General features: G+C 49.1%; 10 protein-coding genes across 10 annotated transcripts; 7 read left to right on the top strand and 3 right to left on the bottom strand.

Moving 5' to 3' along the window:
- Positions 1 to 40: 40 nt before the first annotated feature.
- EDB82DRAFT_37169 (uncharacterized protein) lies at positions 41 to 1740 on the bottom strand. Its single transcript, XM_025731139.2, has 4 exons — positions 1448 to 1740; positions 1271 to 1398; positions 768 to 1215; positions 41 to 720 (listed from the first exon to the last, which is right to left on the bottom strand). The coding sequence occupies exons 1-4, from the start codon at positions 1631 to 1633 to the stop codon at positions 148 to 150; spliced, it is 1335 nt and encodes a 444-aa protein (XP_025590195.1). The 5' UTR covers positions 1634 to 1740; the 3' UTR covers positions 41 to 147.
- Positions 1741 to 2945: 1205 nt separating this feature from the next.
- On the bottom strand, positions 2946 to 6177 carry EDB82DRAFT_423178 (P-loop containing nucleoside triphosphate hydrolase protein; the record flags this gene model as incomplete). The annotated part of the gene is made up of 2 exons (XM_025731140.1): positions 2946 to 6065; positions 6115 to 6177. The coding sequence occupies 2 exons, from the start codon at positions 6175 to 6177 to the stop codon at positions 2946 to 2948; spliced, it is 3183 nt and encodes a 1060-aa protein (XP_025590196.1).
- Positions 6178 to 6804: 627 nt separating this feature from the next.
- EDB82DRAFT_543182 (translation initiation factor 3 complex subunit L) lies at positions 6805 to 8347 on the top strand (the record flags this gene model as incomplete). Its single annotated transcript, XM_025731141.1, has 3 exons — positions 6805 to 7113; positions 7174 to 8211; positions 8264 to 8347. The coding sequence occupies 3 exons, from the start codon at positions 6805 to 6807 to the stop codon at positions 8345 to 8347; spliced, it is 1431 nt and encodes a 476-aa protein (XP_025590197.1).
- Positions 8348 to 12646: 4299 nt separating this feature from the next.
- EDB82DRAFT_470726 (uncharacterized protein) lies at positions 12647 to 13179 on the top strand (the record flags this gene model as incomplete). Its single annotated transcript, XM_025731144.1, has 2 exons — positions 12647 to 13032; positions 13080 to 13179. 2 exons carry the CDS (start codon positions 12647 to 12649, stop codon positions 13177 to 13179), a joined length of 486 nt encoding a protein of 161 aa, XP_025590199.1.
- A 699-nt stretch (positions 13180 to 13878) lies between these two features.
- On the top strand, positions 13879 to 15019 carry EDB82DRAFT_426085 (uncharacterized protein; the record flags this gene model as incomplete). Its single annotated transcript, XM_025731145.2, has 2 exons — positions 13879 to 14286; positions 14342 to 15019. 2 exons carry the CDS (start codon positions 13879 to 13881, stop codon positions 15017 to 15019), a joined length of 1086 nt encoding a protein of 361 aa, XP_025590200.2.
- A 190-nt stretch (positions 15020 to 15209) lies between these two features.
- Positions 15210 to 15878, top strand: EDB82DRAFT_37124 (uncharacterized protein). Its single transcript, XM_065607567.1, has one exon. The coding sequence runs from the start codon at positions 15392 to 15394 to the stop codon at positions 15692 to 15694; it is 303 nt and encodes a 100-aa protein (XP_065465476.1). The 5' UTR covers positions 15210 to 15391; the 3' UTR covers positions 15695 to 15878.
- Positions 15879 to 16796: 918 nt separating this feature from the next.
- On the top strand, positions 16797 to 18437 carry EDB82DRAFT_422136 (Abscisic acid G-protein coupled receptor-domain-containing protein; the record flags this gene model as incomplete). The annotated part of the gene is made up of 1 exon (XM_025731146.1): positions 16797 to 18437. The coding sequence occupies one exon, from the start codon at positions 16797 to 16799 to the stop codon at positions 18435 to 18437; it is 1641 nt and encodes a 546-aa protein (XP_025590201.1).
- Positions 18438 to 19065: 628 nt separating this feature from the next.
- On the top strand, positions 19066 to 20124 carry EDB82DRAFT_485589 (NUDIX hydrolase domain-like protein; the record flags this gene model as incomplete). Its single annotated transcript, XM_025731147.2, has 1 exon — positions 19066 to 20124. The coding sequence occupies exon 1, from the start codon at positions 19486 to 19488 to the stop codon at positions 20119 to 20121; it is 636 nt and encodes a 211-aa protein (XP_025590202.1). The 5' UTR covers positions 19066 to 19485.
- A 962-nt stretch (positions 20125 to 21086) lies between these two features.
- EDB82DRAFT_470722 (uncharacterized protein) lies at positions 21087 to 23138 on the bottom strand (the record flags this gene model as incomplete). The annotated part of the gene is made up of 7 exons (XM_065607952.1): positions 21087 to 22291; positions 22343 to 22630; positions 22672 to 22749; positions 22804 to 22809; positions 22865 to 22915; positions 22998 to 23051; positions 23135 to 23138. The coding sequence occupies 7 exons, from the start codon at positions 23136 to 23138 to the stop codon at positions 21087 to 21089; spliced, it is 1686 nt and encodes a 561-aa protein (XP_065465475.1).
- A 766-nt stretch (positions 23139 to 23904) lies between these two features.
- On the top strand, positions 23905 to 25186 carry EDB82DRAFT_485583 (uncharacterized protein). Its single transcript, XM_065608240.1, has 4 exons — positions 23905 to 24216; positions 24266 to 24379; positions 24441 to 24557; positions 24606 to 25186. The coding sequence occupies exons 1-4, from the start codon at positions 24090 to 24092 to the stop codon at positions 24893 to 24895; spliced, it is 648 nt and encodes a 215-aa protein (XP_065465474.1). The 5' UTR covers positions 23905 to 24089; the 3' UTR covers positions 24896 to 25186.
- The last annotated feature ends 1446 nt before the right edge of the window (positions 25187 to 26632 follow it).

Genomic DNA, 26632 nt, shown 5'->3' with positions numbered 1-26632 from the left:
CCCATATGCAGATCTATAGCTTTTTATCTATTTTTATTAACATGAATTCGTGTATCGTGTAAATCGGTGAAAAGGCGTTATCGTCTTTGTCGTACCATCCATCATACAAGAATACAAAGGAAATTATCGATACTCATTACAAAGGCGTTAGACAAATTTGCTGTATCCATCTTGGTGGACAAGCGGAATAATAATTTCGGATCTCTGTGGCCGAGGGGAGTTGACCAATGTTTCTGCCCAAGATACCGTGGAAGCCTCGCTTGTGTCGCTTGTGGTGCTCAACCGTTGATCTGCGCGAACTGCCTCGACACAAACCATGGTACGGACAGGATGGCAAGCAAGAGGCTGAATCAAGATAGAAGATCTGGTCTTGGTCTTCTCAGGCGTTGTCACGGGCGAATCCCACATGGCGTAAGGGAAGCCCACTGTGATATCGCTCTTTCTGATGGTGGGTGGGGTAGGACCACTGGTTGAAAAGCGGAATGTTTCTCGTGTTCTCCGTTTCCAAACGTCCAGAGACAAAGCTCCAGAGAACCTCGAGTCGGTGATGGTACTCAAAGGAGAACGGTTGAGGCTGAGTGACGAACCAGCTCTTTCGACGATGGGAACCGCCCATTTCTTGAAGCTCGGAAACAGCATAGGGATGTTCGTAGTCATGATAGCCACAAAGGTTTCGCGAACTGCCCAAGAAGCAGCAAGCTGAGGTCCATTGAGAGGTTCCTTGGCACGATTAGATGATTGTAATAAAGGGAATGCAGTATACTTACGGAGACAAGGAGCACAACTCGAAGGACGGCAGCCATGGTGACAAACAAACCACAGCTGAACAGCGTGATGAGACCGACCTTTTGAGGCCAAGGCATAGCAGCCTTCCAAAGCATAGGCATTGGAATCATAATAAGGTAAAAGTCTGTGATGAGATTGAAAGAAAGGCCTGTCCATATCAGACTGGGTGAGATGGCAGCGTGGCAGAAGGCACCTGGGTCTGGGAAGATCTGCCACCACTGGCTGAAAGGACTGCAACTCAGTAGCAGGTTCATCTGTACAACCACGAAAGATGTAATGATCAAACCAAAGCCGATCATGACACGGGTTCGATATCCTTCAAGGTCCTTTGTTAAGCGATAGTAGAAGGTACACATGGATGCCTTGAGGATCCATAGAAGTGAGGAATAGGTTGCCCAGAGAGCGAGTTGGATCTTGGAACCTAGTACACTGGAAAGGGCTGTTAGTATCATTACATAGCAAGGTCTATACAGCAGTGGCCTACCGAATTTGGTACTCGGGATCGTCAGGTTGTAAAGAAGCCCGCCGCTCGTCCGTGATGGAGTTGTTGGCCAGTCCAAAGGCAACGTTGCCAACTGAATATGCTAAACCTGTCTCTATAGCATAGATTCCCTGACACGGTCAATACATACCAGGAGACTGACAAGCCTTGCAAACTTACAGCAGCCAAGATGACGAGATAATCATCTGCCCAGAGGTTCTTGCATCCAACTGTGCTGATACGCACACCACATCTCAAGGCTGTGACCAACATGGCGATGCCAAGTAACGTAAAGGCCTCGATGTTGTAAGACCTGAGGTCTGCCATGTCTCCAACATTTCCTGCAAGAGATGTCCTGGGCTCCATACTGAACGACCTGTAACACAAGGCAATGAACGTCTAAGTTAGTTGAAGATCAAAACCAGATCCTCGGGAATAGATGGGAACTCTGCGATATATGACCAACAACCCAACCCGCCACTGGGATTGTGCATTTAGCTTTAGCTCCTTTTTCTATTCTTTCCTTTTCTTGGTTTTCTTTTAGTGCTCAGCTTCAACGAAAGAAAAGAACACCCTGACATTAGTAGGATAGGAGCCAAAGCTCCAATTGTTTCTTAGTCCAACCTTCCACAGGTCTCTCCCTCACATCGACTCCATCCGCGAAAAAAAAAAAAAAAAAAGTTTTACTCTCGTACCTGGTAAAAGCAAATAAAATCGGCCGCCCAGAAGGATCTCTCATATGGCTTCATCCCCAACAGGGAAAGGTTGAACGGGCCGCCCTGTTTCATGGCAGGGGAAGAATCCCAGCAAAAGCAAACAAGAATCCACCGGGGATGCACGGCTTCTCCTTAGCTGCCGAAATCGTGGAGAAAATGCCGAGCGTTTGTCTAAGACAAGCGAGACAAGTTAGGGACAAAATATGATGATTTCTCTTTCCGCAGTTGACATGTCACTCCATGTAGTAAGTTCTAGATCAGATGGCGGAGAGAGACAGATTCAACTCAGCCATACAGAGACGAGGAAGCCCCTTTAGACAAGTTTCAGCCCATGAATATTGGCAAATAGGAAGCTCTGCATAAATAACTCATCATAATTCGTAGATTCGGAAGCGGAAGCGGATGAGATTTGGGAGATTGAGAGGCTCAGCTCAGCCACTGTTAGAGTTCGAGATGCGAGGGACCAGATCCGACCCGGTGGTAAGACACCGCAAAACGTGTACAACGTGTAAGATGTGTCTTGAATACAACAAGATGAGAGTGGGGGACTGTTATATTGTAGGATAAGGCATCAATCGAGCCAGAATTCAATGACAGCGTGGATCAAGCCATGCAGTTGAAAAACTTGGAAGTTACAGAAACCCTCCAAGGTTTTGAAGACAGTTGATGGTCATCGCTGATCTCAACGAGGAGGATTTGATGAGAACATCTCGATGCCCGAGTTAATCAAGGTTAGTGGAAGATATCAAGCTGCATCATTCTACTAGAATGACGAGTCTTGAAAACTCATCGTGATACCCGGGAGCGATACGACGTGTTCATGCCCGGAAGAGGGTCACCGAGATCCGTCGTTCATGGCCACAGTAGGACACCTGCAGCTGATGAAACCTCCCCACTGGCGGTCTGGTGCCTGACTTGAAGCATGAATGCATAATTTTATTCCTTCTTGTTTGACTGGCTGTCTACCTCTTCAGTGTCTTTTGCTTCTCTGCATCCGTAGCCACATTTCTTCCCTCGACAAGCAACCCCTTCTTCCTCCTTACACCATCCATGTAACGCTTCGCCACGTTCTCCTTGTCACCAAACTCGCCAAGGTCCTCCAGATCGTCTTCCGTGAAGGGGACCCAGAAGGGATCTTCGTCTAGGATCTCGAATCCCGCAAAAATAAGCTGCGGCTGGGCTGCGCCACTGGTACGCTTGCGCATCTCGTCCGCAAAACCAAAACTCTCGGCCACAGGGACCAGGGCTTGGATTGTAAAGAATGGTGTGCCCTCTTTCATCAGCTCGGCGTTGACGCGGCCGCGACGGCGAGTCAGAACGTCATATACACGACCGAGGACCTCGGTGGACGCTTGAATCTCGACACTGTACATAGCAAGCATAAGACGGGGAGACCAATCCAGGAATCCCGCGCGAAGGGAGGATTGGAAAGTCCTGATAAGTTCGCCCGTCAGACGTCCGAGCTTATCACGAGCTGAGGAATCGTCTTCGGCGAGGTTGAGAGTAACATCCTCGACAAAAACAGCAACGCCTTGAATAGGCTCATTGCACAGAGGACCTTGAGCTGAAGCAAGCTGGAAGGCGTAGGAGATCTTGTCAGTCAGATGACTAGGGTGAAGAGATTCATCTGCGCGAGGAGCGGTCTCAACAGCCATCTCGGGAGCAAAAGCCCTGGCAAAGATACCATCCGCAGTAGAATCGATAAGAAGATTAGGTCCGGTTCGTCGGGGCCCGAAAGCCACAATTTTGTCAATGCAGTCCTTCCAGACCTCCCTGCCCTTGCCCTTCTCTAGCTTCTCCTTAAGTTGCTTTTTAAAGTCCTCCACAGACAGGGTGTTGCCTGCTGCAACTTCAGCTTCGGCAACGATTTCTTCGCCTTCCTCTCCCGCCTCCGCCTTACGGTCATAGACTTTCTTGACTGCATCACCGTTCTTCACCAAGAAATCGGTGACCTTTTCAGGGATTGGTAGTACACGGAGGGTCATCGTGACTTGCTTGGAGCTGGTTGTGGCAACAACGGCACCACGTCCCAGCTCCTTGTTCACTGGCGGCCGCATCTCTTCTGCTCGGACAATTGTCTCCCGGTAGGGAACAATTGGAGCACCAGGTTGAATCTCACAGAGGGCAAATCGCTCCTGCAGATCAGTCAAGCATCGTTCAAGATGCAATTCACCAGCAGTCAACAAGACATGCTCGCCGCTGGACAGAAGCTCATACTCTGCACAGGGATCGCTTTGCACGAGAAGCTTCAAACCTTGAATCATCTTGTCAAGATCGGCAGGGTTTACAGGCTCAAGTGCAACACGAACGATGGGCTTGCCCAGCATGGTGACACCTGCAAGGTTGACAGCGCCTTCACGACGACTGCACAATGTTCCAGACTTCAGAATCTTGCCCTCCAGACCACCAATACCAAAGACACAACCGGCAGGAACCGATTCGAGTGCCTCCAGGTTTCGTCCCATCAGCATGTAAAGCGCAGTGACAGTAACTTCTTGAGGCGCAGGCTCAGCATTGGGCTCAGCGGGTGACCATTTGGGAGGGATAACGTAGAGCTTATCACCAACAGACAGTGTTCCCGAGTAGATACGAGCAAATCCGATGAGGTGCTCAGGGTCGACCTTCTTCTCTTCCAGCTCGGGAGCATAGTCATCAAGATTGATGGCATCCATTGAAGTCACCATGCTCTCCGTGCCGTTTTCACCGGCCGTGGCCTGAGCTCTGGCTGCCTCGGCTCTCTTCTTGCGTGCAAGCTCTCGAGCCTCTTCGCCGCTCATCTGAGTCCCAGCACGCCGTTTGTTCTCAGGAAGCTCGCTCTCGGGAATCGACACCATCTTACTAACGTAGGCAACGACAGGGTCGGACTTTTCGTGCTTGAAAGAAATCATGGCGTCCTTGATAGTTTGATCAATATGGTCAGCTCCTGGCGATTCCTCTAGCATTTCGGGAAGTCGTGCAGCCTGAGCAGCTGGAGGTGATGGAAGGGACTCAATAACGGAAACCAGCAGCGCCGTTGATAGAGGAAGCCAGCCTGCGAAGACAGTGTTCATGAGGAGCTTCTGGTCGCGAGACTTGAGCATGTGAGGAGTGATCTTGATGCCGAGAGACTTGGTAACCTTTTCCAGCAGTTCCCTGTCTCCTTGGCCATTGTCACCTCCTACTGTTGCCTGGTATACTGTCCATACTGGCTCAAGCACCAACTGCACAAACAGAGGCTTCAGGTTTCTTCCTTTCAAATGCTTGGGGCCCAAGATCTTTTTCGTCTTGGGGTCCAAGTAGAAGTTGCCCCATAGGACCTTTTCCAAGATTCCACGCTTGATGCCCAGTTTCTTCTCATACATGGCGGCGAATTGTCTGCAAGTAAAGGCCCAGCCGTCGATGGCGCTGCTGAAAATAACGTTGTTCTTCTCGGGAGCAAAGTAAATGTCTTCGTCGTCTCTCTCCTCAAAGTAGATTTCTCCTGAATCGCTGACCTGATCGGAAATGGCTGATTCCTTGGCTGCTGTCGCTGCGTTGACTCGCTCCTCCATTCTCTCTCTCCAGTTAAGATCCTCTTCCATACGTTCGCCCTGGAAAAAACTTCCCAGCACAGCGTTTACTTGTTCTAGGAGCTTGTTCAAATGGATGTATGCCTCTCCGGGTGTCATCTTAAGTTCTGTAACGAGTCGATCGATCTTGTTAATGACGAGAAGAGGCTTTAACTTCTCGGTCCATGTCTGGCGAAGTACAGTGACTGTTTGACTGCAGACTCCCTCAACGGCATCCACAAGCACAACAGCGCCATCACACAGTCTTGAGGCTGTTGAGACTTCTGAACTGAAATCGATGTGGCCTGGTGAATCAATCAGGTTAACGAGGTACTCCTTATCCTCAGGCTCAGCGTCGGGGGCTGCTTTCCGACGCATGGCAAAGTAAAGTGAGATGGCGGACGATTCCATTGTGATTCCTCGAGTCTGCTCATCAGGCCTGGAGTCAAGGTATCGAATCTTTCCCGCCAGCTTTGGTGAGATGATGCCATTTGTGGCGAGCAGAGCATCAGTAAGTGAAGTTTTGCCATGGTCAACGTGGGCCAAGATGCAAATCTACAAGCTGTTAGTATGAGTATTCTTTATCATGTCAAGATGAACTCACATTTCGAATATCACTGGATTGTCTTTGCAGACTTGCCAGCTTGTCCGGGGTGACAACAGGCATTATGACGACAGTGATTTGGGCAAGTAACGGTAGGGTAGGTGACGATGGTGGGGTTCAAGGTAGGAATGTAAAAATGGCCCAAGTAAAAAAAAAAGTTCTAAATATGGATATGGGGAGAAAACGTCTTTTGTGCCAACCAGAACGAGATAGATAGATAGAAACTTTGTCGCCCTTTAAATAAGTAATCGGTAATTGTGAACGATACAGTTTTCCAGCCGTTACTCTTATAATGTGACTAATCTAATCAGAAACTAAACACCTATGGTCAGCAAGTTCACTTTTTCATCATGCATGATTTTTTGTCGATATATCTGCAAATCGACTAAGAATGACTCATACATACTCAAAAAAATGCTGTTGAACATCAAAGCTCCTCTTCCTTATCCGGCAATAATAGTTGAACCTTGAAAGGCGAATCCTTGAAGGTTGATGTCGCCGCATCCCATCCTTCCCCCCCCCACTCAAAATCGTATGACTAAGCGTCCGACCCCGCGCGCCAAACAGAAGCCCTACCTTAGTTCACCAAAAAAATCGCTTTTGATAAAATTTGACCCCCCCTTCACCGTGACGACTGGACGAGACGAGCGAGACGACGCGCGACTCGACTCGGACAATATAAACGACACGATGGCTACTTACCAAAACGGCGTGGCTCCGGCCCGCGCCATCGATGACGACAGCGACGTCGAGGAGGAGGCTCTTGTGGCCGAGTACAAGGAGCAAGTTCAGTACGAGGATGGTGATGATCTCAGCCGTACCACCTCCCTGAACCTCGCCCAGCAGACCGATGACATCCAGAGCCGACTTGTCCAGGCTGCTCAGCCTCTCGACTTCCAGGCGCCTCTCGAGGCCAAGTTCCAGAGCTACGATGCCTACTGCAGCTTGTTCCACTTCATCCTGAACTCCGAGGGACCCGTCGATCTCGAGCCCCCTTCTGTTGGTCTTCCCCGGAGCCGTATATATTGGGTTGGATTGGGCTAATGCATATGTTTGTAGTACTACTGGGCATGGGATGTTATCGATGAGTTCATCTACCAGTTTAACTCTTTCTCCTCGTACCGAATGCGAATTGCCCGCCAAACAACTAACGAGGAGGAGCGTCAGGCTCTCCGTGAGAACCCCAACACCTGGGGCTGCTACAGTGTTCTCAACGTTCTGTACTCTCTCATCCAACGATCTCAGATCACCGAGCAGCTCGGTGCCATGAAGCGTGGAGAGGACCCTGCAGCTGTTGCCGGCGAATACGGCAACAAGAACCTTTACAAGATGTTGGGTTACTTCTCCATCATTGGTCTTCTCCGAGTCCACTGTCTCCTTGGTGACTTTAGCCTGGCACTCAAGACACTCGACGACATTGAGCTTAATAAGAAGGCCATGTTCGCCCGTGTTATGGCTGCCCACTTCACCACCTACTACTATGTTGGTTTCTCTTACATGATGCAGCACCGCTACGCCGATGCCATCCGCATGTTCAGCCACATCCTCATCTACGTCTCAAGGACCAAGAACTTCCAGAAGAGCGCCCAGTACGACTCTATCACTAAGAAGAACGAGCAGATGTATGCTCTCATCGCCATCTGTGTCGCTTTCCAGCCTACTCGCCTGGACGACACCATCCACAGCGCCCTCCGTGAGAAGTACGGCGACCAGCTTCTCAAGCTCCAGCGCGGTGGCCCTGAGTCCCTCCCCATCTTTGAGGAGCTCTTCCGCACAGCGTGCCCCAAGTTTATCTCCCCCGTTCCCCCAGACTTTGAGAACCCCGAGGCCAACATCGACCCCGTCGAGCACCACCTCGCTGTCTTCATGGACGAGGTCAAGACCAACATGTGGAGCCCTACCATCAAGTCTTACCTCCGCCTTTACACCACCATGGACCTCAACAAGCTTGCTGGTTTCCTCGAGGTGAAGCCCGAGGAGCTTCGATCATGGCTCCTGGTTACTAAGCAGCGAACTAAGCAATTGCGCTGGCAGGACCAGGGTCTGCTTGACGGCGAGCTTGTCAATGTTAGCGACCTTGACTATGCTCTCCAAGGCGTAAGTTATCGCTCTAGAATAAAGTTTGGACATTTGACTAACTATTTTACAGGACCTTATTCATATCTCGGAGGCCAAGGTGGGACGAAAGCTTGTGGACTGGTATCTCCGAAACCTGTCCCGCACCTATAACTGAGGTGTTTTAGAGAGAACTGGCTAGTCACTTTTTCTCAAAAAATCGTGGGGTCTTCGAACCGAGCCTCAACAGCGCATAAAGCGCTGAGGCTGAGTACTCCACAACGGCCCAGGGCCAGGAGAATCATTACCTGGGGTTATGCAGGCCAACTTGATTGGATGTATAGCATGGCAAAGGCGTCTCGGAGTTGGTGATGCTCGTGCAAGAGTCTGAGAATTTCTCAGGTTTGGCTGTATGTGCGGCAGAGATATGGGACTTCCTCCTAGAGGTACGAGGGCCTTTGAAAAGGCTATGAAGAATAAAAGGAATCAAAAGTCATTTAATCAATATCATGATCCTAACGAAGTAAGATTACATCGTCAATATAACTTGTGCCAGCCATCAACCTGATTGAATTTTTGAACATTACGTGGAATGTGTCTAGTCACTGAAGAATCTGTTGTACATTGCTCAACAGGTTAAGCAATGCCTAGCTTCCAGATATTATTCGCTCAGATACGCACAACTCATTGCGTACTAAACCAAGGAAACACTCCTGTTGCGCCTTTTAGGGATGGGTGTCTGTCAAGTCCCTTCTGCATCATCATCATCACGCCGCTCAGACTCTATCCGCTCGACCTTGAGCAAAGCCAACAAAGAACACCAAAGAACTAGTCTGGTTCTGGACTTCGAAGCGAACAACAGTCTCAGACCGGTCAATGTTGTATACGAAGCCCAACACGTGGACGTAGTCAGTGGCTTCGGCTACTTGGTACCAACAGCCTCTTAACGAAGTCAACTCAAAATTATTGAGAAGACGATCACGGCGGCTTTGAGATACGTCGAAATCTGGAGGGTTGCGAATACCACGGCCAAGTTGGCACGTGCCGGCTCTCATAGAATTGGTCACTAGCAAGAAACTGAGACATCTTGGTATTGGTATACTACATACCGTGTATAGCTTTGGAATCACTTTTGTTGTGGTACACTTGTTCCCATTCCTGGCCCTCATTGTCTCGAACAAGTCCCTAGAGATGCGACTTGCTCCTCAAGTATGCTGACTAGGCCAGATAGCTATCGATTGTATAGATCCAAGAGTTTTATCTATTTTCGGGTGATTGTACTTAATAAATTCCAATTCTACCTCACAGCGATGCTGAATATCTTGATGTGTTGATGCTGTCTTTACTCATGAACGATACCTTGGTAGGGCATGACATGACAGCCTCGGCTGAACACCAACTGGTCCAATAGCAAAAGCAATGAAAGTTCTATCCGTAATGTCAAGCTACTTGACCGCCACGTACCAAAAGTACCTCCTGGGTCAGACCATTCTTCATCGTGTTACTTACCGTACTTTGGTTCACGATGGTGTAAGTGATAGAAGACCCTAATAATACCTACTTTCTGGGGTAATGCCAAGAAACAGGGCAGAGCATGCAGGTCTGGTAACTGATCTGACAGCTGAAAGACCAAAGGAGCCTCATGTGGTCTTGATACGAAAACTGACTGGCTGGGCAGTTGTACAAAGGATACACGATACAAGCTGGTGGCTAAATAATTAATCTGGTACGACAAGACGATGCGGTGAAGAGTTTCACAAAAGAAATGGCAGGGCGAGATGAGTCAAGTGCACTTGGTATATTTTTCTGGTTCGCTTCTTTGTCCTGCATGAGTTGGACCATCGAGTGTGTGAATGTCCAGAAATGGATTCCGCTACATTGATTAGCCAAGAAACCGTTTCTAGTGTCGTTGAAACTGATTCGGCTGTTCGTAAACGAGGTCCTTGGATGGATCTAGAGGCTCTGTTCTGAGTCGGCCCCACGCATCGGATAGAGGATGTCCTCCACTGAAAGCCCGAGCGTAGTGGGCTTTGCGTAGGGTAGATAAGCCCGCCCCACTCGGGTCCGGGGCGGACGGGAGGGATGGATGGATTTGAATCGTACCCAAAGAATTAATCCTCAACGCCGCTAGGATACATACACAGAGGTATACGGAGATACATGTACGAATATTGTAAGTGGCTCTTGGCAGTCTGTCAGCTAAGAGTCACTCGGGACTTTAATGCCGGGCCAAGACATTCATATCTGTTGGTGTAGCAGTAGCACTTGGCTCTGTACGAAAAGACGAGTGAGCTTCAACTTTGAATGGATGAATGAATGAATGAATGAAAATCTTTGTGCGTTTTTGGCTGCCCAAAACCAAACAAGGTGGCATTAGTGAGGGGAAAGCGACCGAACTAAACGCCCCCTTATTAAGTGGATATCTAAAAACCCAGTAAGCAAGGTAGCCCTACTCATTCCAGTATAGAATCAAGAGAGAGTTTCCATGTGATCAAAATCCCAGTCAGCGTCAGTGTAGTGCAGTGTGAGTGGGTTGTGGTGATACCTCGACCTACTAACCAACTGCTCGCGTGTCGTTCATTTCCTATTCTTCTCTGGATAAAGTGAAAGAGGCCTCTCGCTTCCCCTCATCCCTCTTGCGTTGGTAATCTCGAGATTTGACTTTAGTATAGGCTGTCTTTATTACTCGTAGCATGCCGTTGATCCTGGCCAGCCAATGATTCAGCACGGACAAGACATGTTTCTTGCAGCTTGGTAAATCGAGCTACGTCTTGGCCTGCAGTTTGTCACACGCAGAAAACCAATCCCTGAAGAGCGGTACTGCAACGGCTTACTTACCTCTGACTTGACGTAGGTAAAGTAAGATACGTCAGCTGTGCGTTTTGCACATTCACTATCTCTACCCACCTAATCTTTAACTTTGATCCCACCTTGTGTGTCTGCTTTGTGGTAAATATGGTTGACAGAGAATCGGATTTCACCCCTTTAATGGTTTATTCGTTCGTTTCCACGTACACTCTCTGTAACATGTCATAATTCAAATCTCGGGTGCTAGTACTGTATGTGTTGCGTGTTGCTGCCCAGTTTAATTTCACCCTCCCTTTCGGGCCTACACGTCTGTTTTGACGTGGACCAAGGGCCGATCCGTTCGGCACCGTCTAAATCCTCTTGGTTTCCTCAGATGTTACCCTCCTTTATGCGATCAGGATCAAAGCTATCAGAACATCTGTTGTCCTTTTCCCTCTCGGCCTTAGGAAGCGGTAGTGAAAACCTAAATCTTTCTCCTCTCCAGAGTCCCCAGTCTTTGTTTTTGTTCCTACATCTTATACCGTCAAAGGCAAGCAAGAGTTGACAGTTTCATTCGACCTTTGCTGATCTGGTATCAACCTTAACCTTAAAATCTTATTTATTTCTGGCTGCCACTCAAATCTCGACTGTGGCTTCACCTCGTCCACTTACAATACAAACGGCGAAAGCAACTAACCTGGCCATAAACGCAGACGCCCACACCATCTCCACGCGACCCTCGAACAAAAATAAATAAATAATCGATTCACCGTAAATCTACATCATTCGGTTTATTTATATACAGTAACCCACCCGTTTTGTGACAACCGTTGTCGCTGTCCCTGCCATCTTCTGTCATCACTACTCTGCCAGCTCCGCTCTCCCAAAGAACCAGGCAGGTAGGCTACAACACCATAACCATCACGAAATATAATTTTCGTTTTCGCACAACAGGCGTGCTTTTTTTCCCGATTGACTTACCACAATTCGGAAGATTGTCCAAGCAACTGTAAAGAGCACTCTTCTCCACCATTTCGCCTCGTACCTTTCCCCCCCAGCCGCCATCTCCGCCAGTACTTCCTTCTCAAAGCTCTATTGTCCGTCTCTCTACTTGCGCCCGCATCCACATCACTAGGAGCTCACTTCTTTCCTCAACTTCAACAAACCCGCGTTACTATCGACCTAAGACGTCACAATCTTGAGTCCTCAGGCCTAAGCTTTTGCCATCCACTCTTGCCTTACCCCGGCTCTTTGTGATTCGGCTTCTCCTCTTAAGCCAGGCCGAGCCAGGCTTGTTCGTCATCTAGTTAGCCTCTCCGTCTTGGCGGCAGTTACATCTTGGCAGACCCTGCGACATAGGTAGGAAAGCATTGCGTACCTTAGTACTTGACCAAGACTCAACTTTGTGCAAGCGCGAGCTTTCATTCTTTCTTTCTTCATCATCTAGAAAGCTCCTTAGCCCATCTATCTCCGGTTTTCTCTCTTCTTCAACCAAACTAGCCATTATCGAGTTCAGGCATCGATACATTTAACTATCATCCAAACTTACACACGTTCGTTCACGATAGTCATATCTATCGATAAGAGTACCGGCCCGACCACCGACTCAACCACAAGGCTTATTACAGTCCGCTCGAGATCGCATCCTTGGAAACGCTGCATCGTGAGCAGTATGGCCACCGTTTCTAGAATGCCTGTTTCAGTTAGGCGCACCGACTCTGATGTTTCTCCCAAAACTATTATACCACCACAAGACTCACCTCCGAGTGGCACAAAGGCCGACTATTTCCCAGACTCAAACACAGTCGATGGATCCAATACTAGTGTTAGGGCCAGTGACGATGATTCCTCTGCACACAAGTCAAGTATCTCATTCGCACCCGATGCACGACCCGATCGCAGCTCAAGCCGCGAGAGCGACCAAAAGCCAACACAGAACCAAGACACGATGGTTCAAAGGAAGTCCTCCACTGGCTCTGTTTCCTTTCGTCGAATGACCAATCCCAAATTGCCACAGGGAATGCCTCAGCAAATGAGCAATAGTCGTATACGTGCAAGTTCCCCTGATCATAAAAGGTATGTTGTATCTTTTTGTCTCTTCTCCCCTCTATCAAACTGTGAAGGCACTTGTTGCAATCTCAATCTCTCAATTTGACTCCTAATCTCGCTTGTAACGATACGTTACCTGAACCAAACTCAATACGCTTGCATCCAGCAGCTTGAGCGTTGAACCCCGGAAGACATTTATAAGCATAAATCGAGAATTGCTTGATCCGGAATCGATTATTATCTTGCACCAAAGTTGGTCAGATTGAGTCCGAAACGGTCTTATTGGAGATGGATGTGACGCCATGCCAAGAACGTGTCGCGTGCAGCTAGGGAAGACTTTCGACCATCGATAATGCGTCCCCACACTGAGCAACTGTTTCCAGCAAGTGCAACATGCAAAAAGGTTCGCCCAGCGCGACCTAGTTAACCATCACCGTCAAGGCTTGCGACTGGGTTCACATTTATGATACTCTCTTGCAAAGATGGATTCATGTCCTGGTCCTGGACTGGGTGGAACTGATTTGCTTGGCCGGGCCATTCCTCACAACAACCTTTTCGACTCCACCACTGAGCTCCCACTATTATTTATGGTTACCCCGCTGTCTGCGACAAACCTTACCGTAGACGTGGGGATGAATGGTCTTCGCCTACTCTCCTCGTCACTTATTTGGTCTGGATCGTCAGGCCATCTTCATCACAGCCACCTTTATTAGCAGATTGTCAGCCCCCAAATTCCCGCAGAGCTCTCGAATCTTTCCGTTACGATCGCCATTGACAACCCTCTTCTTCTCTCATACCACTCCCCTGCCCATTGTCACTTTTCAAACCCTTTATTGCTACTCTTTGCCTCTGTTTTGTGGCCTTTTCGCACCCATGGCGACGCTAACCGAGACCCCGCCCGATAGGTTCCAGAAACATGTCGCATTCGACAATGTTCCAACCGGCGAACCGACCAAGAATAATGCCATTTCGCTCACGCTCAATGTTCGACACAAGGGATATCAGGCCAGGCGCAGATCCCGGTGCTTCATGGTTGGAGTGGACGAGCATGCCTACTCTGATTATGCCTTGCAGTGGTTGCTGGAAGAGCTTGTCGATGACGGCGACGAAGTTGTGTGCGTACGCGTAGTCGAGAAGGAATTGCGTTACTCGAATAGGGAATACCGGGAAGATGCTGATAAGGTTATGCGGGGCATTCTTGACCGTAATGGCAATAACAGGGCCATCAACCTCGTTCTAGAATACGCCGTTGGCAAATTGCATACAACCTTCCAAGTTCTGGTACGTTAGCAAAACGCCTTCTTTTGTGAGATTCCTAGGCTGACAACCCCTCAAGATCCAGATGTACCAGCCTGCCATGCTCATTGTGGGAACCAGAGGACGTACACTTGGTGGCCTTCAAGGGCTCGTCAACACGCGCAATTCATTTTCCAAGTACTGCCTCCAATACTCACCTGTACCTGTGGTCGTGGTTCGGCCTACAGAGAAGCGCGTTAAGAAAAAGTCTAAGCGGGCCAACGACTCTTCACGACAGACTTATGTGAGCATGTTGGCCGCGACTTCTGGAAAGCACGAAGCCGATAGTGAGGCAAGTAGCACCTACGAACTTGAGATTCAAAACTCTCCTGATGAAGAAGCTCATCAAGTCGCACGCGCCTTGGGGTTGCCTGCATCCTTTGATCCCACGATCAAGCCATTCAACCATGGCCAAGCGCTTAACGTCAAACCACAAGGCTCTGTCACTGTCAGCTCGCCCAGTGAAGCGACAGAGAACCGACGATTGGTTAAGGATGATGCCAGTGCTGCTGGAGAAAGCGATGATGATGATGACGACGACAGCGATGACGACTCTGGGGAGTTCGAAGTTGTCAGTGGGCAACAGGCTCTGGATCAGGAGAAACTGAAACAGCTCCACAAGATGGAGGTCGGTGAAGCAGAGGCGTTGAAGAAGAAGGTGGACGACGATTTAGACGATGAAGACGATACCCCGTCGGTCCAGAAAGGTACATCATAGAAGATGAAGGGCGAACAGAACTCAGGGACACATGATAAGCAAGGGAATAGTGGAGATGAAGGTCTCGAACACATCGGCAAAGTTTCACACCAACAAGTCAAGCGATCAACTACTAAGCATCCTCTGGAGAGGATCTCCAGGATACCCATTTCGTGCAACTCTAGCTACGTTACACCAAACAAATCCGAAGGCGCAGGAAAGGCTGTAGCTGTTGACCCAAAAAGCAATGCCAATGTTATGACAAGTTCATCTACAGCGCCTGCCAATTCGCCTCCGCGGCCAGATTCCAACTAGCAAAACGAACGGAACCAGCTGTCGGGAACTGATGAGGATGGAATCGGATTGCAGCAGGTAGACGGTTGCCAAGACCACATGACCGGACCTCCTGAAAGTGACCGGTTACGAGATTTCGATTCTCCTGAGCATAGTCCTAAATCGGACAGAGATTTCATGGAATCGGAGACGGCGAGTGGTGTGATAAAGGACGACAACAACGTTAAAGATAAGCTCGCAGATGGATCTTCCGGTCAGGATACCAACACAACGAACAACTTACTGGGAAGTGAGAATCGTCTTCCAGCGTACGCGCCGGCACGGGACCAAAGGTCTAGCATCGATTTGGAGGCGCAAGATCAACCTGGCCGCGAGCCTAGAGGTGGAAGTGGAGGTGACTAGAACAATGACAACAATGCCAATGGCAATGCAGATGGCTGCATGTTGAGGAGCCTAGCAGCATGCACCCGCGATGTGCTTTCGGAAGTCATAATCAATTGTATCCTAGGATGTTTCAGATATTTCGGATATTTCGAATAGGTTCATGAATGAACAATGCTGTTTTCAAGGACCGGGGCTCTTTATTTCATCAGTAGCGGTAGATGGTTTCAGCGCTAAAGATATCCGATACACTGCAGTATGTTTGGAACGCAACAGGTGACATGTATCACATTGAAGTTTCGCATCGTTGATTGCGGCTAGCGGGGATAGCAGAAATGTTAGTCTCATAAAGTCTTGAGAAATAAAATAAATAACTTGAGTAATCTGGCCTAAGCAGCATAAACTAACTGATCTATTAATATCGTCTCTTGTGCTTCCCACGGCCAATTTTGATAGCCAGAGGTGCGGCTCATGATTGATGTTTTGCGTTTCAATGCATATGCATCAAGTCGATCGACCAATGGTAAACTATTAACAAGGATGTAAGTTGTGAGTGACAGGACCCTGAGTTCCATTAGGTCGGCAACAGAGGTGAAGTGAAGTTTTGGCCTGAGGCAGATTAACGTCACTGTAACAGGGAAATGGATGCGACGACGTAAGCCACCATTTCTCAGTCTTTAACCCCAGACCCAGGGGCTAACAATCCCATTTTTAAATACCTGATACGAAAGTACAACAAAGCCAAAGATCGATACGAGTTCAAAGTCGATTTGCGCTGGTGACCTGTACCTTCTCAAAAACAAAAGACCCAGAGAAGAACCTAAAGTGGCGTTGCTAGATTCATTCAACACGACTTATCGCATCGCTCCTCGGTCTAAGTTAAGGCCAAGGGACGTGTTTCAATTTAACACAATTCAATACCTATAGTGTAGCACCCGCGCCCGCAATACCAGTTGAAGGGAGAATTACTGCGCCTCGACATAACGACAATACTAGCAACCCTTTCGCCTACGCCGTACGAAGGGAGACATACTCCTCCTATACAATCTGCATGGCCCCGCGCCGGACCTTGACAACCTACCAAACGATATAATCACATTAGAACCGACATAATTCTCTCAACATGTGGCCTTTTACTCGCTGCGGCGAAGATGCCTGCGAAATACCTCCCCGTCCTGTCACTCTCGCCTCGTCCATCTCTGCCCTCCCATTTCTCTTTATCTGCATATCGACATCGATCCTCGTTGTCCGCCATGTCTTCCCTCGATTAAGTACCGATGCCGACTCCCGCGACGGTGAAGACCACGTTCTGCCTACACATGCGCCAGCTTGTCTGCGACAAGTCCATGCTGAACACGGTGCCAAGAGCTGGAGACGGCGCGGTGCAGCCTGGACGTTTGGTCTTACTGTTGGATTGGCCGCTACACTCGGCGCGCTGATCATGGATGAAATAATTGAGGTCGTGAACGCGGATTCCAGAAATTTGGCTCTGAGAATAACAGTACCAAGCCTGCTGTTCCTTCTGGTTGTGTTGGTGCCTTGGCTGGAATGTCGATCAGTTGTTACAAGCGCAGGATGGAGTTTTCAAAGAACGGCTAAGGGAAAGCTACCTCGATTTACCTGGGGACTACATGCAGCTCTGTTCATGGGATGGCTTTTTGCCTTTTGGTCTGTTGGCCAGGCCGTTCCAGAGGGTGCGATGCGCAAGACGAGCAACGGGAATGGAAGCTTGTCGGATATGCTGACGCGCGGCTGCTTGGAACGTATTGGTGTCGTTGGTATCTCACTGATGGCCCTGCTATCTGGCTTTGCTGCTGTTTCTTCACCGTGGCACGCATTTATGGATCTTACGGCTCGAAGGAAACGACCCGTCACGGACGCTGACGTCGCAAGGAAACAAGCCGGTTGGGACACAGCAAATGAGATGCTCCTTACGAAACGCCATCGCCTACAGTATCTCGAGCGAAAGACTTCTGGCGCGCAGACTGGATCCTCTGCCAAGGGAAGCGGTCTTGTTGGTAAAGTCATGGGCTCTCTGCGTGGGCCAACCGGCGATGAAGCGGAAATACGATCTCTACGATTGGAGATTGCTGGTCTCGAGACTATGGAAGCAAACCTGGCATCCGGAGTGTCCCTGCTCAAGAGTCATCGTGCAGCAACAGTTCGTGCGTCTACGTCTCTTGGTCGACTTTTCCTTGTCCCCTCGCAACTTTTCAGTCTGTACTGTCTGTACCGTATCGGCGCCACTACAATCACGACTATTCGCCGAGCTTATTCACCCACGTCAAGTTTTGCCAACACTGATCCTATCAACCGTTTCTTGAGTATCCTCGCTCGACATTGGGACCCAAAGCTTGACCAGCTCGCATGGGCGCGGCTCATCAGTTTTGCTCTTAGCGGTGTCATTCTTGTTGCAAGCGCCAACAGTGTCGTCCAAACATTCCACCTCTTTGCCAAGTGGACACCCGGCTTACTGCGTCAAGCTCAAGCAAATCTGGCACTGGTTGTTGGACAGATCGCAGCAACTTATGTCATCTCCGCCGCTCTCTTGCTACGCAGTCAGTTGCCTTCTGCCTTGGGTTCGGCAGTCGGGAGTGTATTGCGAGGTGCATTGAGCCCTGCGTTTGTCGATGGCTGGTTTGAAGGGTGGTTTTTGGTAGGCAGTCTAGCGACAGCCATTGGTATCTGGGTAGGCAGAAAGCTTGGAGGAGACGATGAGTGGGATGAGTACGGAATGGAAGAGGTCGGCGCCAAAATGTCTTAGGCGTCTGGTTGGTGATGATTCGTTTCTATGCTTTTTTTTTGTTTTTGGGAGGAGGGTTTGGGTTAGCATGCGTGCATTTTTAATAAGCGGGTAGATGTATGATGGAGTAATGTCTGAGCTTTGGCGTTTTGAAGACTACCCAAGGGGCTCTTGACGAGGCGTTGATACATAAAGTACAGGTTAGGTACTGCATGATGGGACCAACGATATGAATTACCTAGATGAGATGGTCGAGTCTTGGATAGATATAATGTATCCTCATTATTCACAAATATGACCTTGAGGAAACTTCCGTTGCCAGATATCTACTGATCATATCAGGCTCTGTACATCGAATACAGACTTGTTGTCAAGTGAGTCACGTAGTCGTAGTTGACTTGGATAAAAGTAAGCCTCAGTCTGACCAGCTCAACTGAGTAACCACTGCGAATATTGAAATGTCGTAGAGGGCTCAATGCAGAAAGGTTTCGGGCCACTCACTCGGCTGTTCCTGCCTAGCAATGGCTTGCGTATGACTCAACGTAGGTACCCAGGTAGGTAGGTTAGTAGGCTGATGGGCAACAGAAAAGTTGGCCTCCAAAGTCTTAGGGAATAAAAATGACTAGTCTAAGAACCATAGTCTAAGGAGCATAAGCTGACCTAGTAATTTCGTCTCTTATGCTTCCAGTGGTCAATTTTTCTGATATCTTGAGGGTAGGTATGGGAGGCATTTCTTACCAACCAGCAAGTCAACCAATCATTCTTAGCTAGCAGCCTAAATCAGGTATCAAATCATTGTACAACTCTCATATGAGCCCTACCTACCTTTTGTGATAAAACTGCACGCTTTTCAAAGTCATCATACTTTAAGGACAAACCCACCAAATCATAGGTACTTTGGAAGCCAAACCATCAAGTACAACTCTCATATAAACACCACATCACAAACCCCAACAGGACAACTAAACAATTGGGGTCATTGGAGGATAACCTTTGTAGTAACCTACTGCAAATCGCAAAAGTCGCATACCCAGAGCTTCGACTTGTTCTCGTCGTAACATAACTCACCATGCCGCCGCCTTCACCCTCCCCACCGCTTTCCTACACGATAATCCCCGCCTCTCTCAACGCCTTCACGGGCTCAAACCCAGCTGAATTCAGAGCAAGTCACCCTCCAATTCATCATCTAATCGCTGGCGCACTCGTTACCAACCCCCGAGGCCAAATCCTTCTTCTTCGTCGCGCAGCCCATGACTCATGGCCTCTGTTATGGGAAGTACCTGGCGGCTCCGTCGACGATGTAGACGCTGATCTCGTCGCTGGCGCCGTTCGCGAACTCTGGGAAGAAGCCGGCCTGCGCGCCAAGGCGGTGAAAGGCGTCGTGGGTATAGCACCCATCGAAGAACCTATGCCTGACGACCCGCTGGAAAAGGACCTGGAAGTGCTGTACGATATGCTCGTTTTCCGAGCCGATGATGGAGTTTGGGGAAAGCTAACTGTTTGGGTGGATGTGGAGAGCTGCGAGGATGTCAAGATTGATGAGGACGAGCATGTTGACTTTGCGTGGGTGACGGAAGAAGAAGCCTTGCGGAGCACTTTCAAGGACGGTAGGAAACTTGACTTTGTGAGTGAAGGAGTCAGGAGGAATGTTCTCGAGGGCTTTCGTTTATGGAAGCAGGAGGCTAGTCTTAGGATACAAAAATAAGTAGTCTAAGAACTATTGTCTAAGGAACATAAGCTGACCTCTTATGCTCTTAGCGGTCAGTTTTTCTAATGCTCCGATGGGAGGACCAAGAAGGCAAATGAGTCTTTGACTATCTATAAGAATGGCAATAACACAAGACAGGAGGGATATCATGTGGTCGTTACTCGTCTATAGTCACATCTATCCTCACCCAACGACAGATCCAACTGAATCCCTTTGAAAGCACGACGAGGTATCAACACCAAGAAACCAGTGAAACAAAAAAGACAGGGAAACTAGAAATAAACAAAGAACATTTCATTGATCCCGTAAACCGCCTAGCATACAAATTTGAGCTCATGTCGTGATTCGATCTGGCTTCAACTTGCTTGCCAAGTCTAGAGAAAACGAACTGCCCTGTGCTCGTTATATCGAGCAAGCAACTTTTCAGTCCCTCTCCTACTTTCTTTCACCTCTTCCTACCCCCCACCCTAGCCCTTCTTCCTCTCGTCATCACGCGGCAAAGACGTTTTTGGGGAAATCAAAAAAAAGAAAACATAAAGAAATAAGAGAGCTGTGATCATTCAAATGCATGCCACGTTTCCGTTCCATTCATCCATCCATTCGCCGCCGTTCTTTTTGCTTTTGTCTCGAAACGCCAAATGTTAAATGCTCAAAAATGCCTTCCTGGTCCCCTGAGTGAGTGAAGTAGACACGGAAGCTGATAATGAGTCCAACGTGTGGCGGTTAGACGAGGAAAACAGGATGCCGTGGTCATATAAAACCAAGGCTGAGAAATTCCATGCCCTGGCAACCTATAATATCAGATTGTCGAGGATATGTATGAGATGGGTGTTGTTCACGATAGAAATTGCAACATCCAAGTAGCAGTCGCTGCTCTTGGCTTCAAGCCAGACGACCCACGCCTTGTGCTGAAGCATTCTCAGTCGTCAAACCGTAGAGAAACGGGGCGATATGTACACATTCTAGGGTCCCATCGCGCGACCCTGGCGACCCTTCTTGTTGGGCACCGTGGTCCAACCGTCATCATCGGCTGTAGGGGTAGCAGGCTCGGCATCAGGGGAACCAGAAGCTTGTTGGGGAGCAGCGCCGTTGGATCGAAGGGGTCCAGTTCGGGCTTCTCGCATACCGCCACGTCCACCACGTCCACCTCGAGGTCCGGCACCTCCACGGGGTCCTCGCTGATCGTTACCGGCAGAGCGCCAGCTTGAAGCTTCGTTTGCTCTTGACTTAGGGGCCTCTCGAGGCTCCCGGGTTCGAACGGAGACCTTCTGTTCGTCATTGGCGTTCTCAGCCTTGGGCTCTGCAGACTCCTCTGTTGTCTGAGGGGCCTCCTTAGTCTCGGTGGCAGCTTCAGCCTCCTTGGCCGCAGCAGCGTCAGCTTCAGCCTTTGCCTCAGCCTTTGCCTCAGCCTCAGCCTCAGCCTCGGCCTCGGCCTTGGCAGCAGCCTCCTTGGCCAATCGCTTTTCCTCCTTGGCCTTCTCGTCGGCCTCGCGCTTCTCCTGGATAGCCTGCTGGCGCTTGACCTCAATCTCCTTCTCTCTTGCTGCTGTATCGATAGGACGAGCGGCTCCGAAGGGGCTGGCCTTGGCCTCTCCAGCTGCGTTTGATGAGGCGTCAGGGGCCTCGGAGACTGTTCGCTTTTGGAGATTCAAGCGAGGACGTCCACCCTGAGCGGTGGGTGCGTTGGAAAGAGCGGGCGAAGGGGGAGCACTACCATCGGGCGAGATAGGCTTGGCGGAGTCAGGACGCATTCGGTCGCGCCACTGCATGTCCTTGTCGGCAGCTGTGGCAGTTCGCTCGGGACGCTCAGGTCGCTCAGGGCGAGGACGAGAACCACCCTCACGAGCCTCACCCCAAGCAGGAGAGTCACGACGGTTGCCACGGAAGGAGTCGCTGCGGTCGCCCTGCACGTCAGGAGAAGCACGGGGACGGCTTCCATCTCGCGAACCAGAGCCCTCTTGAGGTGAAAGAGGAGCGAGAGGTCCATGTCGTTCCCAGGTAAACTCACGCTGGGGACGGCTCTCAAAAGCGGGATCGCGAGGTCGACGCTCACGGTCACCGAAGTCGCGGGCACCACCCCTTGAAGGAGCATCAGCCAGAGGACCCTTGCGGTCCCAGGCGCCCATCTCACGGATAGAATCTCCTCGGCCAGGATCACCACCACGAGCTACGCAACGTTAGTTGAAAACCAGTGTGTGAAGGATGTGTATTAACTCACGAGGGTCGGCAACCTTGATCTTGATCATTCGTCCGCCGAAAGATTCACCATCAAGGGCAAGAGCCTGCTTGAGACCATCAAGGGTCTCAAACTCAACGTAACCGAATCCCTTGGGGCGCTGGAGCTCGCGGTCCTCAATGAGACGGACGTTGACGACACCACAGCCTGTAAGGAAGTCGGCCACAGCATCGTTGGTAACATCGTAGGCCAGGTTACCGAGGTGAGCGGTATAGGGAGGCTTATCGGGGAGAGTCTGAGGGGCAGCTTCGCGAACGGAGAAACCTGCAACTGTAAGCTTGAGTAATCTTGAGGACAAAACCAACACATACCCCGGTCCTGCCAGCTGGAAGAAGAGTTGAGGTTGCTGGTATACCGAGAGCGATCGGAAGGGGGCAGAGCCTGAGTGCCTGAATCTGGTCAGTCCACTATAATTGAATTATCGTATATAACCTGGCACATACCAGTAGCTACAAAGAAGTTAGCAATCGAAGTCAATGGTGCGTATGGAGGAACAATGCTTACCGTAAGAGGTTTCCTCTACTTCATCAGCCCAAGAAGAGCCTCCACCAAAACCTGTAAGTCATAGTCAGTATGGGGTCAACGAGGGGCATGCGGCGGGGTGCAGTGCGCAGGCGAGGGGCGGGACAAGACATACTGTCAGCCAGAAAGTCCCCAAGGGACATCTTCTGCTGTTCCTTCTTCTTAGGAGCTGAAGCATAGTTAGCAACCGTTGATGGCTTATGGCATGTAACCAAAGAGGGGTCCCGCAGGACAGCAGTATATAGTACTCACCCATGATTGCGGTTAGGCGAGCAAGCGCAACGATTCCTAGATCGATGCGCCAACGAGTGCTTAGGGCGAAGCCGACCGGGGTTTCAGCTTCAGCTTTCGCTCAGTAGAGAAGGGCGAGATCGAAAAGAGTCTCGCGAGTCGATCGAGTAATTTTTTGAGAAAAAGGGCGTTGCGAACTGTTAACTTGCCCCGACCAATGTTGCCGAGTCTGGGGTTGACGAGTTGAAATTTGCTCGGCGTAGTGGAAAAATATGATGATGGAGGCGCCAGTTGAGGGTTGCCTTAATTTTGCAGTCCAGGCCTGAAGTGGGCGCTAGCCCTTTTTGAGGCCAAGCCCCACCAATCAACCCCTCTACTCGAACGCTGTCTCGCTTGCATTTTGAGCAACACCAGCGGGTCAAAGAGCCGGCAGGTGGGTAAAACGCTATGAAATCACCGCATTCTACTTTTAGGTAAGTTATCAAGCAAGATTCAACAAATACACGCCTGTATTAATAATAATAATACTACTTTGCAATGTTGTTCTCGTGAATACCTATAGAAAGTAGTACTAGTTATATATGGACTTTAATTCTATTAACCTCTCCAATTTACCTTTAGATTGTAACTTTAGATAAGAGAAGCTTCCATATTAAATGATCTACTCTTTTTGTCATCACTTTTGGTGTGCACATTCAAAATCCACTCAATTGGACATGCATCTCCATATCATGTCACGGGATTTGTCCCAGTCTTTAGTGGTTCCCTGCTATTGGTCCTTACCCGCTTAGGAAAACTTGAGATACAGACACTGCCAGAGCCTCATCAACCCCAATATCAAGTCGGACGATGGCAATTGTGAAGTGGACCATGTAACCTTATTTCATTTTTTACCTATTGTAATTTTATTTAACCACTCACGTCACCATTACTGGCTCAGCATTTCTCGTCTCTACACCCCCAGCATCATCGCATCATGACTGAGAATGGAGGCCGAGAGCCTCAGATGATGCACTTGCATCAACGCCAGTCATCTCGTGGGCTGTTCTCTCCCGAAGTTGTTGATCTTGTGCTGCCACCCCTGAAGTTTGGTGGTTACGCTGGCGAGTTGCTTCGATGTGTCCTCACACAGCCCGTACTAACATCGCGTAGGCACTGCTGGTGTTCTGGCTGGTGTTGGAGGCTCGATTTTTAAAGAGGCAAACCCTATAATTTGGGGCGCGGTTTCGGGTTTCCAATGGTTCACTTTAGGAACGAGCTTTTGGTGTAAGTTGGCCATTTGACACAACTGAAAAAAGTTATTTGTTCCAACTGACACTTTTCCAAGTCACAAGAGGTATTGTTCTAAAAGCATGGGGCGGTGAGGAAAGACTCAAGAATTCCGAAAAGACAATGGCCAGTGCAATATCTGGTACAGCAGCAGGCGCTGTTGGTGGCTTGATCCGTAAGTCAGACAAGACAACAAATGCTTCATAATTAACGCCATGATTAGGGGGGCCCAAGAATATTCTGCCCGCTATGTTTGTCTGGACAACAGTGGGAGCTGTTGGGCAGATAATAGCAAACCGCATGGCAGTTCGCAAGCCCAAGGTGGATGATGATAAGGGAGGATTCTTCACGCGGTGGACTCCGCTCAAGAAGCTCACAGACCAGGAGTATAAGGATATGATGTTTGAAAAGATGCTACGGATAGATGCTGACATTGCGCTTATTGACGAGCGTATCGTTGAGCTACGGAAACAAGCTGAGGAGGAATCTAGAAATAAGCCTTCGACGCAATAACATCAATATCATATCCTCGAACTGCATCATTCGAAAGCTCAAGCATCGTTCTTCTCTCTCTTTTCTTTCCGATTTATTAGAGCCTTTAGGAAATGCGCTGTTGAGTAAGGATAATACCTGGACACCAACTGGGAATAAAACACCGCTATGACACGCTACTTACTATATTGGTAAGTCGTATACTGGCGAGCTTATCAGAGGCCACTGTGGAATGAAACAACAATGACGCAGATAGAGTTGAAAAAAGCGAAATAGTGGAAATGAAACAAAACATTGAGGCCTTCATTGCGCATGCATCGCACCAACCTGTTGCTACAGTAGTGTTTTTAGGGTTTTCTTTGCGCCCTGATGCCGAATTTCGCAGACCTTTTGTCTTTATCATCCGTGGCACTAGATCGACCATGCATGCTATTGATGCCATCTGGGGTACGTCTCTACTATGGCACCTGGATCATTTAGTCCAAGCTGGCCAGGTTTGGGAGGGATTAAAGACACTCAGACCACATTCTGTAAGGGCATCAAATACCTAGTCCGTACTCTGTACTTGAGTGGTAACTCGACTTGGAAATCTGCATCTGTCCCTTTCAGGAAACTGAGATATGTGTTCGATGGACATGAATATCCGGCTCTAGATGGATACGGAACTCAAAGATAACATGCATTCCCCGCACTGGTACTCAGCCAACAACATATTTAGAGCAAAGGAGCATTGTATTTATTGGTAAAGTAGGTGCGGACTTTGTACATACATCAAGTACGAGTCAATTGAACTGTTGGTTACGTGGCACAAGTTTGAATGGCTCCAACAAGGCTACTTGCGTGAAGATCTGTGTTACGCAGGAAATGAAGACATTCAAAAATTATATGAAGCGACATCTCCTATCCATTCTGGACCTCGTCTCCTTTTTACAGACGGTACCTGAGATAGGTAGTAATACTGCGGAGATGTTGAGATTGGTGGTGATTAGGAAATGTCTTACCAGGCGCTCCCTGCTAAATGAATCGGGTCCGTGCTTGCCCTAATTGATCTTACTTAGTGAGGTGAGGTTCGTTGGCTTGATGCAAGGTTGGAGACCTCTCAAGCTTTCGTTCATCTGTGTTGAGTGGGGATTCATCGAAGAATGAGTACGTACTCGTTATCGTGTTGGATCCTGCAAGGTCAGCAAGCTCAGGGCAAGTTCCAGGTGCGGTTCGGTTCGTCCGTCCAAGCCAAAGAAACACGAGCTGGCCAATACATCTTGAGATCTTATCCGGCTATTCAAAGCTACGTACTATCTGAGTGTCCTTCTTCCAACTTAACTTTACATATCCCCCGCTAAAGTTGCTTTTTTGCAGAAAAACAATTGACGCTTGTTTTTTATTTCACAACGCGCCTGGCTGGCCCTGCCCTGTCCGGTCATCTTCTGCCCTATACGCTTGCGCCAGCGTAACACTCCTTTTTTTTCCTTCTCGAACAGCGAGCGACCCTCGTCCGTGGATCCAGACCCCCTTGACGTCACAAAAACTCCCCCAAATCTCCTTAGTAGAGCATCGCGTTCGATATACTTCCGTCGATCCCGATAATAAAAAGTCAGCTCTGTTGAGTTTACTTTTCCACTTTACGACTAGCATCCCCGAGTTAGACACGGGGCTATAAGCAACATACTTCCTGCTACCGGCGCATCTCGTCCACCGAAACCTTCTCTTCGTCTTCAGTCAAACGCTCCGTAACAGTTTGCGTGCGAGGAACCGGAAGAT

Source organism: Fusarium venenatum (genome assembly GCF_020744135.1).
Source record: "Fusarium venenatum strain MPI-CAGE-CH-0201 chromosome Unknown EDB82scaffold_1, whole genome shotgun sequence".
Classification (NCBI taxonomy): domain Eukaryota; kingdom Fungi; phylum Ascomycota; class Sordariomycetes; order Hypocreales; family Nectriaceae; genus Fusarium; species Fusarium venenatum.
Note: the sequence above shows the minus strand (reverse complement) of the source record. Positions and strands in the feature narration are given on the sequence as shown.

Excerpts from the sequence above, each read along its gene's own strand:
- EDB82DRAFT_37169 (XM_025731139.2), bottom strand. The coding sequence starts at position 1,633 with ATGGAGCCCAGGACATCTCTTGCAGGAAATGTTGGAGACATGGCAGAC. Across the intron at positions 1,399-1,447 it reads ATCTCGTCATCTTGGCTGCT|GGAATCTATGCTATAGAGAC; the intron begins GTAAGTTTGCAA and ends TGACCGTGTCAG. Across the intron at positions 721-767 it reads GAGTTGTGCTCCTTGTCTCC|GAACCTCTCAATGGACCTCA; the intron begins GTAAGTATACTG and ends AATCGTGCCAAG.
- EDB82DRAFT_37124 (XM_065607567.1), top strand. The coding sequence starts at position 15,392 with ATGACCGGACCTCCTGAAAGTGACCGGTTACGAGATTTCGATTCTCCT.
- EDB82DRAFT_485583 (XM_065608240.1), top strand. The coding sequence starts at position 24,090 with ATGACTGAGAATGGAGGCCGAGAGCCTCAGATGATGCACTTGCATCAA. Across the intron at positions 24,380-24,440 it reads TTTAGGAACGAGCTTTTGGT|TCACAAGAGGTATTGTTCTA; the intron begins GTAAGTTGGCCA and ends CACTTTTCCAAG. Across the intron at positions 24,558-24,605 it reads CGCTGTTGGTGGCTTGATCC|GGGGGCCCAAGAATATTCTG; the intron begins GTAAGTCAGACA and ends CGCCATGATTAG.